The sequence below is a fragment of the Salvia splendens genome, chromosome 2, assembly GCF_004379255.2.
Source record: "Salvia splendens isolate huo1 chromosome 2, SspV2, whole genome shotgun sequence".
Classification (NCBI taxonomy): domain Eukaryota; kingdom Viridiplantae; phylum Streptophyta; class Magnoliopsida; order Lamiales; family Lamiaceae; genus Salvia; species Salvia splendens.
This window is the reverse complement of record NC_056033.1, coordinates 4677665-4695879: the sequence shown is the minus strand read 5'-3', so window position 1 is coordinate 4695879 and position 18215 is coordinate 4677665. Positions and strand designations below refer to the sequence as shown.

The following is an 18215-nucleotide window of genomic DNA, read 5'->3' as shown; positions in this document are numbered from 1 at the left end:
CCCAAATCGACGTCCTCGATTGGTGGGGACACACGAGAAAGATTTTCCCATACTTGCATCAATGGCCAAGGAGATTTTTCTGTTCCGGCTTCCACTGTCGCCGTCGAGTCCGCTTTTAGTGTTGGCTCGCGTGTGTTGGATGAATCAAGAAGTAAGCTCTCCGAGAAAAATATGGAGCCGTGATGTTACTTGATGATTGGGCCAAAGCTGACGTCAGAGAACAAGAAAATGATTGGGATGATCGTCAGGATGGATCACAAGAAGAATTCACCGGGGATGAATCGTAGGCCAACCGTCAACCGCCGGCCAAGCCAAATAGGTAAGTAAGGTAAGAGAACTACGTTGACTTTGATTCCCTAATGCAAATGAGCATTGGGGATACATAGGCACCTCAACTTAAATTTTAAATTTAAGTTGAGCTCTAGTCCTTTTTCCTTTATTTCTTTTTTTCTCATTTGTTTCTATTTTAAAAATATGCAAATACAATTAAATAATTGTATTTGTATATACTCCAGTCGATGAAATATATTTCTCTATAAGGCTAAATCCGGGAAAATTTTGACAATTCTACTATAATTGTTGATTGTTAGACTAAACTCAACATTTAAAGTTGAATTGTTAAAGGTGTCCTCAATTTAATTATGTAGAAAGATCTCCTTCACCGACTAAGAGTATATATACATATAAAATTATTGTTGAGAACTTCTAAGTCTTTTTTGTAATTTGTAATTAGATTCGTTGTTGACTAGTAGTCTCGTTGTATTTAAATTTTTGTTTAAGACTTCAAGACTTCAAGGTTTTTGTGATTTGTAATTGTTGTAACTTGTAATCTCAATAAAATTGCAACTTTCATCATGTTTTTTGAATTTTATGTATGCACATTTCATAGATAAACAAATAAAAAATGCAAAAAAAAATTGACGAACCATCGAACCGGCGGTTCAGGCAAAAAACCGGCGGTTTTGAACCCCCAGTAAACCGGCGGTTTTTTTAACCGGAACCGCCGGGACCCTTGGCGGGCTGGTTCCGGTTTATGAGAATGATGAACCGTGAACCGCCGGTTCGTGAACTGGAACCGGCGGTTTCCGACCCGTGTGCATGCCTAATAGTGGTGGCCAAGGATGAAAATAATTTTAATAGTGTATGATACATGTATTAATCCAAAATTGATAAAGTAATAGAAAGATAGAAAGAAAAAAACGTTCATATATTGTTAATGGGAAAAAAGGGGACCATCTTATTCAAGAATATAAATTAATTTTGATGGATAGACCAAGAAACGGGACTATTTTTCTTCTACAAAATAATCTACCCTATCAAACACTTTACTGTTTTTATCAGCTTTTAGTTTATCTAGCTAGCAACATATAAATATAATACTACTATTAACATAATCTTGTTTTTACCTTTCTAGCTTCTCTTAGTTTATTTTAAACTCATGAAATAGTATTCCGTACCAATTCTTATGAAGGTTGAGCTGTGCATCTATAAATATAAGTGCTTATTATTATGTAGTTAGTATACATTCTTCATTTATTTCAGTCTTTGCAAAATATATTTTCCTAATGGAAGCCATCTACCAAACATTTGATTTTTCGCCTCTGACCAAAGAGGTAGCCATGAATTACTACTTCTGTCTATCTATTTCGAAAAAATCCTAACAAATTTGATGCAATATATATATATATATATACGTATGCGCAGGACTCGTCGTTGCTCAAACACGCAGCAAAATTGGATCAAGTAAGAGAAATGCTGATGGAAACAGAGCAAGATTCTCTGCAAAGCCTAGAGCTCGTCGACACAATCCAACGCCTCGGCCTCTGCCACCACTTCAAAGACGAGATTGAATCCATTCTCCATCAACAATACTTGGCCCACACCTCCAATGACAGCCTTCTAGAGGCTTCCCTCCGCTTCCGTCTGCTCAGGCAGCACGGATGCCGAGTCATTGCAGGTGCGGATTTCCATGTATTTGACAGGACTGTTTATGAAATTTATATAGTAATTTCAGTTCTCTCTCTGTAATAGTAAAATACTGTAATATTTATTTTTTGTTAGATGACTTTTTCGGACATTTTCTGCGGAGTGGGGAGCTGAGGCTGGAAGATGGTCTGGTTGGAGGAGTGACGAGGGGTTTGGTGGCGATGCACGAGGCGTCTCATTTGAACACGGGAGGGGAGGAGATTCTGCGCGAGGCTGCGGAGGTTAGCTCGTTGTGGCTGAATGCGAACAGGGCAGTAATCTGCCTCGACGACGAACTGGAGAGAGTGGTGAATTTTGGATTGAGTTTTCCACAGCACAAGATTGTGGCTGGTTTCACCGCCAAGAGCTATCTTCAGTTTGTGGGTGACGATAATCATGTCCTTAGAGAGCTTGCGGAGTTCGAATTCGCATACACCGAGTCCCTCCACAAACACGAAATCCTTCGAGTTGTAGAGTGAGTTCAAAATGTGAACTTTCTCCGTCCCAACTTAAAAGTCCTACTATGATTTTAATTGGGAATTGGTTGTGTAATGAGTGGAATAAGCTAGTACGGGTGAAAAAACGATCAGCTGTGTCTCACTTTTATATACTCCCACGGTATTAATTAAAATATAGTTAAAATGAGTAGTGGAAAGTAGGATTCATTTTGGACCAGTTAAAATGGAAAATTGGGACAGATCTCAGTTGAATGTTGTTAGTACTAATTTTCAAAATGAATGTTGTTGCAGGTGGTGGAAGAGGCTGGGGCTGAGAGAGGAGCTTAAGTCGTCGAGGAATCAGCCGTTGAAATGGCATGTGTGGTCGATGGCGATCCTAAGGAATCCAATGTTGTCGAAACATAGAATCATGCTAACGAAGCCGATATCTCTTGTCTACGTCGTGGACGATATATTTGATCTTTATGGCACTGTTGACGAGCTCACTCTCTTCACCCACGCAGTTAAAAGGTATGTTCAAAAGTGCTCTGTATAACAGAATTACCGAGCAAAAGCAAGTGCTCGGTAAAAGAACGACCATTTGAAACAATGGGTAAACAGATTAATTGGTTTGATATATGTGTGTTTTTGTTGAATACAGATGGGATGTTTGTGATGAATTACCAAGTTATATGAAAACATGCTTGAATGCCATTTACGAGACAACGGGCGAAATCAGCAGCTTCGTCTATCGAGAGCATGGATGGAATCCTAGCCATTTTCTCAAAAGAGAGGTGCAGTGCAGTTCGTCTACTACCAATACTCTAATTTTTCCATTTTCATTCGTCCATAAAAACATACTAGACTTTTTTTTCATTTTCGTAACATGAACCACCAATTTACGTAATACTGCAGTGGGGAAGCTTGATGGATGCATTTCTTGTGGAGGGAAAATGGCTTAGAAATGGTGAAGTGGTGAAGGCTGAGGAATATCTCAAGAATGGAGTGATAAGCTCAGGAGTACCCATGGTGCTATCTCATCTCTTCTTACTAATGGGAAACCCTCTCTCTCACCAAACTCAAACTCTTCTTACTGATCCCAATGGACTCACACATTCCGTCGCCAAACTCCTCAGGCTTCTCGACGACTTGGGCTCCGCCAAGGTAATTTCGAACGCAGTTTTGCAAGGAAAAGTTACAGTATCTCGAAATGCCTTGAAATTCATTTAACGGGCAAATATGTCAAATTACTATTTTTCAGATGCTTTTGTTTTTGTATTTAGACGTTTAGGATTTCTAGGAAGTCACCAGCTTTTGACTGAAATAGAGCTATTTCATACTCTGTTTTAGTTTTCTACCAGTTTGGTCATTCTCACTGAGTGATGATAAAATTAGGACGAGGAGCAAATAGGGTTCGACGGATCCTACATAGAATTCTATATGAAAGAAGGGAAAGCAAAATCGAGGGAAGAGGCGCGAGAGGAGGTGATGAACATGGTTTCGGAGACGTGGGAAAACATAAACAAGCATGGCTTCTCTTCAACGAGTTCGTTTTCTGCGGGTTTTAGAAGGGCTTGTCTCAACGCAGCGCGTATGGTTCCGACCATGTATACCTATGACGAAGATCATCATCTTCCTCTTCTTCGACATCATCTTCAGACAATGTTTGCCGATCCCGCCTTTGCTAAAGCACTCCTATCTTAAACTGTAGCTTTTTTAATTAGTTCGCCACACATTACTTATTTGGCTGAAATCACAACTTGTGAAATAGTATCTGTAACTGAACTACATTTTCCATGATTCCCTGTTCATGCAGTCATTTTCACAACAAAGTACACACTAGCTACTTACAATTCTGGTAACGCCCCAATTTTTGAATCCTAATTTTCGAATTCTAAAGTACTTGCATTTAATGTTGCGAAATCCGTGGATTAATTGTCGTGTAGAATTGTTGTTGGATACTTTTCGTGACCTAATTTTCAGTTGGAATTTTGACTAGGTCAACTTTGTTGAATATGTGACATGACTGCTTTGAATAATTGACGTGGGGTGAAATTAAATGTTTTTTTGAATAATTGATAATTTGTTATGAGAGCTAGAAATTTAAATAATTCCTTTCCGTGAGAAATATTTATACATGCCCACGGTTCGTAAACCGGCAGTTCCGGTTTTGAGAAAGTTCGAACCGGAACTGAACCGTGAGGCTATTTCACGGTTCCGGTTTCGGTTCCGAACCGCCGGTTTTCGGACGGTTTTCATGGTTCCGGTTCGAAAACCGGCGGTTTTCGTGGTTCGGTTTTTTTTGCTATGTAATTTGAAATTTGGACTTATACAATAAATTGAAACAAGACAATGGATAATTTAAATTGAAATAAGACGAATAAGGTGAAAATCATATCAATTTTATTGAATTTGAGTTGTGACGGACAACGATACATTACAATTTACAATACATAGTATACAACAATGTGATATAATTTACAAGTGTCGTTGGAACATAAATAAAAAAACATGAAATGGGGAGGAAGGAAAAAAATGAAAAGGGCATGAGCTCAACTTAAACTTTCCAAGTTAAACTCGTCAAATTTAAGTTGAGTTGCCTACGTATCCATAATTTTATTGAGGAATCAAAGCCCACGTAGTTCTCTTACCTTGCTTACCTTTTTTGGTCGGCCGTGCTCGCCATTCACCGCCCCCGCGTCATTGATATTGTTGAGCTTGAGCGCCCTCGCTTCCGACCTCGTCATCGCCATCGGTGGAAAAGTCTTTACCATCACTCTCTACACGGAAGTCGAAATCCGGCTCTTGTGCTCTCATGTTCGTCTTTGCCCAATCATCAAGTAACATAGTGGCTTCCATGTTTTTGGCGGAGAGATTGCTCCTTTTGTCGTCTATGACACAACCGCCGACACTAAAAGCTTGCTCAACGGCGACGGTGGAAGCGGGAACGGTGAAAATCTCCTTAGCCATTATCGAGAGTATCGGAAACTCTTTGTCATTTGTTCCCCACCAATCAAGGACGTCAATTTGTTGAGTAGGAGGACCTGCATCTTGAAAAATAGAGCGCAATTCCAAATATATATCTAACTCACTAGTAGCTCTAGTCCTATTGGTTGTAGCACCGTATAGATCTTGCAATTGTGATACTACGTCTGGATCAATCATGATATTGCTATAGTTCCCGCCACCAAAATCAAATGTAGAAGGACTAGGAGGAGCACGTACCTGGTGATTGGTGTTATACCGCATTTCATATTCCGCGTAGAGAGCACGAAGTGCACTATCTAGCCTTAGTTTGATTTCATCAACATTCAGAAGACTTAGTTCGAAGCATTCTCCTCTTGTCAAGCCCATTTCGCGAAGTTGAGAAAAATCCAAATCATGCAAACAACCATAGTACATGTCTAAAATTTTATGAACACCATGCAGCTTCCACTTTGGATCCAAGCATTTTGCAATAAAAAACACATTTGGAATACGCGCAAAATATTTCAACCATTTTTCAGCCATAAAAACAAAATAGCCCTCAACTCTATGAATTGAATATTTTTCACACATGTCTTAAAACCAATTGCCACATATATGCAATGCTCCAAAACGCGCACAGAAGTAGGATAATAAACACCGGATAACTCAACAGTGGCATTTTTGAAAGCTTGGAATCATCGAAACAAATCCACGCTGTGGTCCCAACAAGAGGGTATTAAAAGCAAATCAGAAGGAACATGCGGGCAAGTTCTAAAAAAATCACATAAATATTCAATGTGGTTCAAGGTCGACTCCAACATATCGTACGTCGAGTTCCAACGACTTGAAACATCTAAACGAAAATTGGTGTACCTGCACTGCTTGGTATGACAATATTTCTTCCAAGCTCTACCAATAGGAACTTTGTTATGAATCAACTTAACAGCAGTTCTAATAGGATCAACATACTTTTGCCACAAATCGATCGCATCTTGAACACACAAATTCAAAATATGAGCAATACATCGCACATGAAAATATTTGCCTTCAATAACAGGAGAACATGCACTGATAAGTTCATCTATACTAGCAGTGTTAGCGCTAGCATTATCAAACCAACGGAAAAAATTTTATTGATCAATTGAAATTCATTCAAAACTTGAATGATCAATTGAGCAATTGCTAGTGCAGTGTGTGGTGCGGGAAATTCCCGAAATGCAATCAAACGTTTGTTTAAAGTCCAATTGTGATCAACGAAATGCAAAGTGATGCCCATATATGAATTTTTGCAAAAACAATCAGTCCACACATCAGAGCAAATAGAAACTTTATGACCCAAGTTAACAATAAACATACCTAATTGCGCCTTCTTTTCCAAGCATTGTCTAACAACAGCTCGGGTCATAGAAGTTCGACTCAATTTTCTTGCAGCGGCATTATAAACTTGTCGCATACTCAACTCAAACGCATCGTTATCAAAAGCATTGAACGGAAAATGTTTCATCACATCAAATCTAGACATCACATTAAGAGCATTTTTGTGATCATATTTCAAAAGAGTATTGCTACACATACCTGATGTTTGGGATGAACCCGTTCCACTCCCGGTCCTGACTCCATGTTGAAAGTTGAGTTGAATTTGGGTTGGAGCGATACCAAACTCGATCGGATGCGCTTTCTCCATGTGACGGGTAAATGTACCATATCCTCCACCATTTCAGAATGTGTATACGTTTTCGTAATAGTTGCAATACACATTATAAATGTCCGGATTGGTACTATCTTGTACCTTCTTGAAATGTTTCACCATGATGTTTGAGGTTAAAGACATTTCAATTGGTTTAGGAGGTTGTGGAGGGTGTCCACGACCACGACCACGACCACGACCACGACGACTCCTTGGTGGTGGTGGGGGTGGCATTTCTTGAACTTCTTCCGTCTCTTCCTCCTCCTCCTCGTCATCATCATCATCGTCGTCATCAAGATTCACAGGGGTTGGAATTTGTTGAGAATAGGCACCGCGACCGGGAGCACCACTACCGGTACCAACATAAGCATCGCCTTGGGATTGAGAGCGAGAGAGAGCAATAGCATTGGCCATATCTTGCTCTTCTCAAATCTACAAAATAATATTTGTATTGTAAATATCAAATAGTAGAATTATGAACAATAATGTAATGTAATTCATAATTAATAATATTAGTAGATAATAATTATTAACTTGCCATACATCCATGTTCCTTTGAGAAATCTCATCAATAACAGATCTTCGACTTGACCTATTGGACTTTCCCTTTCCCTTATCAACACGACCTTCTCGGGATGAAGACATCTTGATAGTAACAAATTATATAGTAGACAACTGGAAATATGGAATAATATATATTTTTTTTGTTTTAGCAATTGAGAAAGACAACTTACAGAACTACGAGAACAAGTATAAGTGTATAACAATGCGTAATAAGAGTAGCACTTGAATAATTCAAATGTAAGTACAATAACACAAATGAGAAATGGGAGACAAAGAGAGATAATTGAGAAATTGAAGAGAGAAACTCTTGATAACACAAGAATGAGGTGAATGTAAGTGTGGATAGAAGGGGGTATTAATAGATAAAAATGGGGGGAAAATGGATGAATTTGAATTCAAAATCAGAATTAAAAAAAATTGAATTTCGGCCAAAACTGTCGGCTTGATCAACAAACCGCCTGCCAACCTGCAACGTGTCAGCCTCGTGTTCCGCACCAGAACAGGAAACCGCCGGTTTCACGGTTAACCGCTGGTTTTGGCCAACAAAACCGTCTGAGAAAGCTGGGCACCGCTACCGCCTCGGAGACCTCGTCGGAACCGTGGAACCGCCGGTTTCCAAACCATCCGGAACCGACGATTCGGTGACAATTCCGGTTCGAAAAATCTTGAACTGGAACCGGAACGGGACCGCGGTTCCAAATGCGACGGTTCCGATTCGAAAAAATTGCCACGGTTCCGGTTTGGCGGTTAACTGCCAGAACCGGAAACCGTGGGCATGTCTAGGAATATTTATTGGACTCAATTTCGTATTGGATCCGATAAATTGAATAAATAATACAAAAATCCAGTCTGGTGAAAAATAAATTATGGGCTACACAATTTAAATAAAATATAAAAGACCGTGAATCAAACTAATTTAATTAAATCTTTTCATCTTTGACTTGGTCACCAAGACTTTCCTTAGTTCAAATTTTAAATAAATATTTTGCAGAGATTTTTCCTTTGCCTGAATCTGCAAATAAAATTTCAAAATAAAATTTCAAGCCTTTAATATTTGTCTTCGGTACAACAGTGGAATAAAAAACCAATTCACATCAAGCCTCGTCACCCACCTGTCAAGATAATCACGAAGCATTTAATTAAAAATTCAAAACATTAGCTAAAGCAAATAGAGTTAATTGGTGATAAAAATGTGTTTATTGTGTAGTTGTGTATTGAGTGAGTGCAATATGTTATGCGTGTGTTGTGCCTATATTATACGTGTAGATGGAGAAAGAGAGTAGTTGATTCCTTGTTTTTATTATTTTTATTACTTTAATATTTGCGTGTAGATGGAGAAAGAGAGTAGTTGATTCCTTGTTTTTATTATTTTTATTACTTTAATATTTGGTTTTTTTTTGGGTTAATGTGGAATGTGATGGAATGGTGTATACAGTACGCGTGTGTTTATAAAATGGGAGTATTTGGTTATTTGTTTTTTTTTCTTTATTCTTATTTAATGTTTGATGAAAAATAAAATGGGAGTATTTGGTTATTTGTTTTTTTTTCTTTATTCTTATTTAATGTTTGATGAAAAGTGGAAAGGTGGAAATGGGTGTGTATGTGTTTTGTAAAGGAGTATACGTGTAGTAGTTAGGACTTAGGAGGGGGAGTAATTGTTTAATTATTTATTTCTTCAAATTCTTTCTACTTTATAAAGGGATGGTGATACTGTTTTTTTTAAAAAATGATTAATATTAGTTGGTGATGTTTTAAAGAAAATGGGATATGAGGGTGCCGTGTAAATAAATGGGAGTATATTATTTCTTTATTTGGGCCTCTTAATTTATTTGGTTTGGGCTTGTTTCTAATATAATTGGTTGCGGCGTGAGCAGCCGAAATTAATCGAAAACATCTAAGTCTCCGATTGGAAAAAAATTATAATCTTGAACGAGGAAAATAATTGGAGACATAGGATGCATGCATCTTATTTATTTAATTTGAAAGTGTGTTGATTTATGTGTTATGTAAATTCTAAAGGTGATATCTCGCAAGGGAATCGTGATCGCAAGGGAAAGAAAATAATTTTGGATTAAGCACTCGAGGTGGACTTTCTTTTAAATAAGGACAATGTCCTAAATATTTTATCGATGGGAGTGAAACTATGTTTATCATGCCGTGATTTGATTTTTAACGTGCCTATCTGATGTGGCTTTTGCCATTATTATTTAAATCGAATTCGGGTCCTCGGTCCTCGTAGGGCCGCAAACCCTACTTGGATTAGTGTACACCTATGGTAGACCGTGTGCTAGAGTATGGGTTGGTCGGTCTAGTGACTTGGTTTGTGGCCACATTCCATGTCATGTATGTGCAGATATGGTTAACGTCTATGAAAAATTGACTGATCAGTCGACTTTTTACAATGGGAATGATTTTGAGTGCCTCGGGCCTTTCTAAAGCTAAACCCCGATGGTTACTTATGGATGGCATGATAAATATTATTTTGATAACTTGTTTTCGGCATAAGTCCACTTAGTATTTTTATAGTACTCAGCCCTGCATGTGTTTTCCTTATGTGCAGATTGAGCGGCGACGAGCATTTGGTGGTGTTGAGCAATTAAAATTGAAGTATTATTTGGATATTTGAAAACTTGATATCTTTTGGATAATGTCAAACCTTTGGTTGTTTTTTTTTTTAAATATTAATTATTGGTCAAACTCTTTATTGAAACCCTGGTTTTCTTCTCTGTTTATTAAGTTCTTTTAATCACTATCGCCCGTATTTATTAACCCTAAGGGGCGGTCGCAACAATTCGGTACATTTTGTAATTGGTATAATATATGTGGATAACGAATTAAATCGTTCCATTTCATATTTTTTCTGACTTGCCCTTATGGAATCAAGAAAATAGAACAAATTGAAAAAAATGTCCGACTGAAACAATTTAGATGCTTTTTTTTTTCTTTCTTATTTTAAGTAATCTCACTAGAGTCGTACTACGTTGTAGTGGTCCCTCACTCACCCAAATAGTACATACAATCATGTGAGATTTTAAAATTTTAATTTATTAATAAAACTTATCATAAATAGATAAAAAATAATTTTAATGGATAAATTAAAATAAAAAAAAAATTTAACTATTTAAAAACTGTGGCTTTCTTAGTTTCGCCACACATTACTTCTGTGGCTGCAATGATAAATATGAATTTTGAAATATCTGCCACTAAATGTAGTACTCCACATTTTGATTGTTTCCATTTCTTTGTCCATGCAGGAAATATCTGCAACTAAATGTACACATTTGGATGTTTCCCTTTCTTTGTCCCTCAGTCATTTTCACACCATTTTTAAAGTTTTTTTCATTTAAGAATAACGTCTAAAAATAGTAAGAATGAATAAAATAGGAGAGATAATATATTAAAGTTCAAATAATAATGTTTTCATTTTAGAAAATATATCAATTAGAGTGGTACATTCAAAATAGAAAAATGTATCACTTATAGTGAGACGGAAGAAGTATATAAGTCTTTGATAGACTAGTACTCCTTTTAAAATCTTACAAAAAAATAGCTAATTATATGCATTTATGTACATTTTTGTGATTGTTTTGGTCTGGGAAATAATACAGTTATAAATATGCAAAAGTAGAAAGTAATTGTTCATTTTGTTAGAATTTCTATTCTCAGTAGTAGTATATGTTGATAAAGAATCAAACCAAATGGTTCTATTTTTCAATCTTCCTAACTTATAAGTAGGAAAAGAACTTTATATAGAGACTATTATTCGTTCCATCCCATCTCAAGTGAAACATTTTCTATTTCACATGAGATTTTATACAATTTTATTTTGTGCATTGAGTGAAGAGAAAATAAAATAAGACACAAATAAAGTACAAATAATGATGTTTTAGTTTTAGGAAATATGCCAATTAGAATATAATATTCAGAAAATTAAAATGTACTACTTAGTTAAAAGAGAAGTGTTGGGTAGTAAAACGGTTGGAGCGAGCTGATAGATCCTAACGGTCACTTTCTAACAAACTCTCGGATGCACCGAGCTTGTTTCCTTTCATCTCTTCAAGCTGAATGTTAATCCACTTTCAACAGTCTGGAAGCCAGAGGTTGGCCCAAGAGCAGCTCAAATCAGTTTTGAATGAGCTCAACAGCTCAGTTCAGTTGAGACGGCTGCCTAGCCTATTTCCCCTCCTTCTTCCCTTTTGTATAAACCTAAGAGATGTGGGAGTTTGGGCAGTAGAGAGAGTGTGTGTGTGTGTGTGTAACACTTTGTAATCCAACCTAGTTAGCTAAGTGAATATTTCACAGTCGAGCAGAGTTCTTCGATTGAGTGGTGAGCTTGGGAGATTGCGTGTGATTGCATTCGAAATAAACGTCTTCATCTTTGTCCGTGGATGTAGATCTGTTGATGGACCGAACCACGTAATTCTCGCGTTGATTCGTTTTGGTTTGATTTCAAGTTCAAGAATCATCACGAAGATTAATTGAATTCAGTTCATTTAGCTTGAAATTATAATTTTGTAAAAATTCTAGCTCAGTTAATACCTAAGAATCCTCACTATACTATATATAAGGAAAATTTGTTGTTAACTTTTCACCATTAAATTTGTTATAGACTTATAGTGGCTTATGACGATAAATACAATAAATTTGGGCCCTTTCATATTCGGGAAAACTCATATTTGGGCCTTTTAAGGTCAGGGTATTGAGGCCCAAATGTAATTATTTTTTGAGGATAGGATTAAGAGTAGGCATTCATGCATGACAGTTTTTACTCACGTGGAATATATTTGAAAATATTGCTTTTGAGTTGGCAAGGCTATTAATAAGTATGGAGTAAGGTTCCAAAAAATGTTATGATTGGAAACTATTTCCCTAAGTCGAACACATCAATCATACAAATTCTGCTCCAGCACCACTGGTTGGTCAATTGTGAACTTTTATTCCAAAATTTCCAACTATACACGAGATTATTTGAAAAATAATGTCAATTAAATATTCTGCAAATCACAACTGATCGTATGAACAAATCAATCAAATTTACGGGAGTGAAAACGAACCATGAGGAGGTCGAGTAGGGTTTTCTCGTCGACATTGACGAAATGTCTGTCACAGGCACTGATAACCTCATCACGCAAACGATTAAGCTTGTGATCGATTGATTTTTCAGAATATTGAGTCTAAACTTAAGATGGGTAGTTTGGTACATTGATAAATATTAAGATGAAAATAATAAGAAAAAATTTGAAGAAAAATATAAAAAAAACAAAAATTGGTGCTATGCTCTAAAAATTTTAGCACTTTTCTTGTCATACATTTTTCACGCGTGCCTTTTTATATTGCTCACATCCGAGCTATTTTCGTGTTGTTAGCATTGAACACACTCAAATAAATTTTAGTGGTAGTTTGGGCCCCCCACCGTAAAATTTCTGGCTCTGCCACTGGAGGTGATGTTTCTGATGATATGGGAGATTCCATCACAAAATCTGTTGTTGTACAGGTTTAAAACAGAGAGATTTTTAGACGTTTTTTATTTGAAACTTGAATCAAGCCATCAAGATTGTTCTTCTCACGATTCATCATCTTCAATAGGGGTGAGTAAAAAAAACCGAAAACAGAATATCCGAACCGAACCAAACTGAAATTTTGAAAATTTTTCGATTTTTCGATTCGGTTCGGAATTGAAAATACAAAATTTTCGGTTTAATTCGGTTCGGGCGAAAAAAACCGAAAAACCAAATAACCGAATTATACTTTAAATATAATATTATATAATAACCGGGTTTTGATTTATGCAAAACTAGATTTAAATATAAAAACGCAGAATAAAATCATACGTGGGGCATTTTTAGGTCATGGTTAGTTTATTAGAATGACCTAAAATGATCTTAACATGACATCAAACCCGAATTTTATAATATGACTTAAAACTATTTAATAATGATCCTTCGTGTTTTTGGTTGACCATTAGATCACTTAATCCTAGGGCTAAGATTTGGGCTGCATTTCTGGATTTAGATGCATTCTTGTTTTGATCATCTCCCCACTTTAATATATTAAATTTTTAATATAATGTGAACGCAATGATTTAATTGAATGGTGGGTTTATTTACCTAAAATGGAAAGAGGTAAATATTTTTATAAGTATATTTTTTCATGGAGTAGTACTAGTTTTGAGCTTGTTTAAATAGCAGCTAATTTGGTGGTTATATATTTATTTTTACATAAATTTATGAACTGGAAACGTGGATAATTATAGTATTTTTCTCCAAACAAATTTCTGGTAAATAAAAAAATGATATGCTAAAGTTGTGTGATCAAGGCTCGATAATTATTCTAGATTAAAATAAATATTATTTTAATATACTTATTTATTATAAAACAAAAATAACAATAACAATAAACAACAACACCAAAAGTAACATAGATAGAGTTTTCTAGATCATATAATGAAATATGCACTTATTATACTATACTTTTATATTCTATATTTTTCGACTCATATACTCACACTTTGATGGGAATTGCTTTGAGAGGTATCGCCTTTTCAAGAATAACTCCGAAAATCTCATTCATGTCCATTTCTTCTGGCTTCATATTTTCAAGTTTCCACTCATAATTTCCCACAAATGTCACCAACATCTGATGCACCATTCGATCCGCCAACGGCAATCCGAGGCACATTCTTCTTCCCGAGCCAAATGGAATCAGCTCAAAATATCTGCCCTTAAAATCTACGTTGTCACTCTCGTTCAAGAATCTCTCCGGCAAGAACTCATCTGGATTCTTCCAGATTTTGGAATCCCTCCCACTCGCCCACACATTGACGAAAATCTGGGCATTTTTTGGTACGATGTAGCCGTTTATTTCCACATCGGAGCTGGCTTTACGAGGTAGTAGGAAAGGGGTGGTGGGGTATAGCCTTAAGGTTTCTTTCACCACTGCTTGAAGATATGGCAGCGATGAGATGTCTGATTCTTGAACTTGTTGCTTCCCATTTTCAGACATGAAGCTCCTTATTTCGTTTCTGAGCTTGGCCATTTTTTGAGGGTTGCGTATCAGTTCTGTCATCGCCCATTCCATTGTTCCTGAAGTCGAATCAGTTCCTGCTACAAGTAGATCCTGCATACCATTGTTGTTAAAGTTAATACAAATGAAGATACGTAACATACAAAAATGAGACAGTTAGAGATGATTACGCAAACAAATTATATTCTGATCAAACAAGTATAATTATTGATAAGAATGAGCGTACCAGAAGGAGATGTCTTATGTCGTCTCGGCTAAGCTGAGCTTCATCTCGTCGGTTGATCTCAAGAAGCGCTTCCATCAAATCGCGTTTCTCGCCCCCCGATTTCAGTTTCTCGTCTATTATCTCATCCAATTTCAACAACAGCTTTCCAACATTAAGCTCCGTTTCCTTAAAAATCCCTTGCGGATCCACTGGTTTCAGCACCGGAAAATAATCGGCTAAATTGGGCCTGGAGACGGATTTCACGGTGCTCGAGATAAGCTCCTTCATCTCCTGCGACAATTCCGAATCGAACCGCGCGAACTCCAGCGAGAACAGCGACGCCGACAACAGATTCAGCGACGTCGTGAAAGCGGCCTTTCCTACATCCACGGCGGTGCCGCGATCGCAGCGCTCCGCCACGAAGTCGCGCAGCTTCTGCAGCTGCTCTCTCCTCAGATCCTCGCTGCCGTCAAGCCGCGGAGCCGAAAACATCTGCTCTTTGCATATCTTCCGCAGCTTCCTCCACTGGCTTCCGGCGGGCAGCCACCCCACGGAGAACTCATCGTGGCGGTGGGCTTTCGATGCCACCGGGGTGATTCGGCTGGAGAAGGAGGAGTCGTGTGTTTGAAGCACGAGCTTTGCGGTTTCTGGTGAGGAGAAAACTACGGTTGTGATGCTGCCCAGCTTCAGCGACATCACGGGCCCGTATTTTTGGGAGAGTTTGGCGAGGGAGCGGTGGGGTTTGGGCCCGAGATGGAGGATGTTGCCGATGATGGGTAGCCTGTACGGGCCCGGAGGGAGTTTGGATGATTTCCGGGCCCGGGAAATCAGTATGCATATCCATGCAATGGATGCTAGGATGATCGATGATGTTAACAAATCCATGACTAAATTGAAGTTTGATCTTTAGTTAAAAATTTTGATGAGTATTGATGTAGTAAAATTTGTATATACTCCATATAAATAAACTAAATTCCGAAATTGATCTTGCATATTACTACTTCATTAAACATGTGGATTTGACTAATATCCTCATTTATATGGATTTGTGGTTCACATTTCACGTCTTTGCATTTTGCAATAATATCTGTAGGGCTGCTTCACTTATGTTATTTACTATTATTACATCTAAAATTATTTATCTTTGTCAGTGTTTTGATCTACGAAATAACAATACAAATACTAGTATTAGGGGGTATGAATGAATTTAGTTAGCTGTTTTTTATTTATGATATATGGGCCATGCAATTGTAAGTTGTAGCATGGGCCATGCAATTAAGTCGGTTTTAAATTTTTGCACAATTTTAGAATTTCTAGCTCTTTATGACGGTGGAATATTCAGGAATTGGACTTGAAAGAGAAATAAATATTTACAATAATTTGTAGTTTAAAAATACAATATTTTTTTTATCATTTTTAAATTTATCTTTTCATTTTTAACTTATTCTTAAAAAATATATATGTCTATTTATTTCTAGTAATTCTGTTGTATATAAATTGAATTATTTTCTAATGTGATTATTTGGATGACGACGGATAATTTACTTCAACTTCGACAGGGTGTATTATTTTTGCTAAAAAAACATTTTTTTACTTATTTAACCAAAGTTACGTTATTTTAAAATTTTAATTGTTTTCGTAAAATAATAATAATAATAATAATAATAATAATAATAAATAAATAACATTTTAGTTATTTTAATAAATAATGAGGGATTTTTTTCTGTGAAATTTGTCAAGGTATCAATTTTTTGGTTCGTAACATTTCAAAATCTCTTCTAAGGTTCATGAACTTTGATTTAATATCATTTGAGCTACTTTTTCACTGTTTAAAAAAAAGGACGAAAATACCATCAAACCCATGAAACGTAATTCAGTCTATTTACTCTATCTTCATCATTAAAATATTAAGAGAATGTTACCTTTTCTAGTCCGCAAATTTTGCCAAAATATCATTTTTGATATGCGCTTTAATTCATTGAGAAAGTGAAATTTCTCTGGTGTGATTGTTCTCGGAGGAGATCAAAGAAGATTAACGAGGTGATGTTCCTGATGATATGAGGGATTTCATAGTGGAATTTGTTGTTGTGCATGTTTAAAATAGAAAGATTTAAAAGTTTTTAAAATTAAAACTAGAATCAAGCCATCAAAATTATTCTTCAGTAGGGATTTCTGAAGTAGGTGCCGGTTGATAGAGGAATTTTTGATCATAATTTCCAGTATGAATACTGCGTCCAACATGAAATTTGTGAAGACATTCATCATTTTCAAAGATAATATTTTATTAAAAAATTGGGACTCGCATGAAATAAAATAGGGAACAATTCTATTTTTGTTCTAGAGAACTAATGGAATTCCATTTTAATGAAGGAGATTAGATTTATTCCGAATGGGGGAGTGACGCACAAGGGTTATGCGTCGTTATTATTGAACGACGCACAACCCTTATGCGTCGTTGGTTAACGACGCACAAGTGTTATGCGTCGTTCAAAGACGCATAAGCATTATGCGTCTTACCCTAATGACGCATAACCCTTATGCGTCACACTGGTAAGCATTCCAGCCTGTCACCCGGGTGACCCGGGTTCAATCTCTGGCAACGGCGCATTTTTTTAAGTGATTAGTATTTGATAAAAATGAGTTATTCTAAACATTTGTTTTACATATTAAGTTTATTTTCGAATATCTTAAAAATTTCCAAAAGTCCTTGCTGCAATATTGATTAATGAATGTTCTACCCACTATTATAAGAAAATAAAATAATGATTATTATAATAGCGATGACTATACTCTAAGACATAATAGTAATAATAATAGTAAAAATGCGCCATTGCCAGGGATCGAACCCGGGTCACCCGGGTGACAGGCGGGAATGCTTACCAGTGTGACACATAAAGGTTATGCGTCATTAGGGTAAGACGCATAATGCTTATGCGTCTTTGAACGATGCATAATCCTTGTGCGTCGTTAACCAACGACGCATAAGGGTTGTGCTTCGTTCAATAATAACGACGCATAACCCTTGTGCGTCACTCCCCCATTCAGAATAAATCTAATCTCCTTCATTAAAGTGGAATTCCATTAATTCTCTAGAACAAAAATAGAATTGTCTCAATAAAATAGTAGCCCAGATACTGAGCAAAATCACTTTTCTACCTCTCCAAAATTGACAGTAGCATTTAACAAATCTCGTTTATTTTTGGGAAAACAAATTTTTGGGCTCTTGTAGGTGGCGGTCATGATATAAAGGGCCAAATGTAATATTGTTTTTTTTTCGGAATATGTGTGTGCATGCATGAACATTTTCTCTCACATATATAGGACATTGATGGAAAAAATGGTTTTGAGTTTTTAAAACTTTTACTTA

At 36.5% G+C, this 18215-nt stretch overlaps 2 protein-coding genes across 2 annotated transcripts; one reads left to right on the top strand and one right to left on the bottom strand.

Moving 5' to 3' along the window:
• The first annotated feature begins 1371 nt into the window (after window positions 1-1371).
• On the top strand, window positions 1372-4255 carry LOC121759727 ((3S,6E)-nerolidol synthase 1-like). The gene is made up of 7 exons (XM_042155412.1): window positions 1372-1613; window positions 1705-1957; window positions 2062-2440; window positions 2715-2933; window positions 3064-3196; window positions 3318-3566; window positions 3798-4255. The coding sequence occupies exons 1-7, from the start codon at window positions 1566-1568 to the stop codon at window positions 4104-4106; spliced, it is 1590 nt and encodes a 529-aa protein (XP_042011346.1). The 5' UTR covers window positions 1372-1565; the 3' UTR covers window positions 4107-4255.
• Window positions 4256-13958: 9703 nt separating this feature from the next.
• LOC121762397 (cytochrome P450 76T24-like) lies at window positions 13959-15807 on the bottom strand. The gene is made up of 2 exons (XM_042158273.1): window positions 14870-15807; window positions 13959-14736 (listed from the first exon to the last, which is right to left on the bottom strand). The coding sequence occupies exons 1-2, from the start codon at window positions 15731-15733 to the stop codon at window positions 14122-14124; spliced, it is 1479 nt and encodes a 492-aa protein (XP_042014207.1). The 5' UTR covers window positions 15734-15807; the 3' UTR covers window positions 13959-14121.
• Between the last annotated feature and the right edge of the window lie 2408 nt (window positions 15808-18215).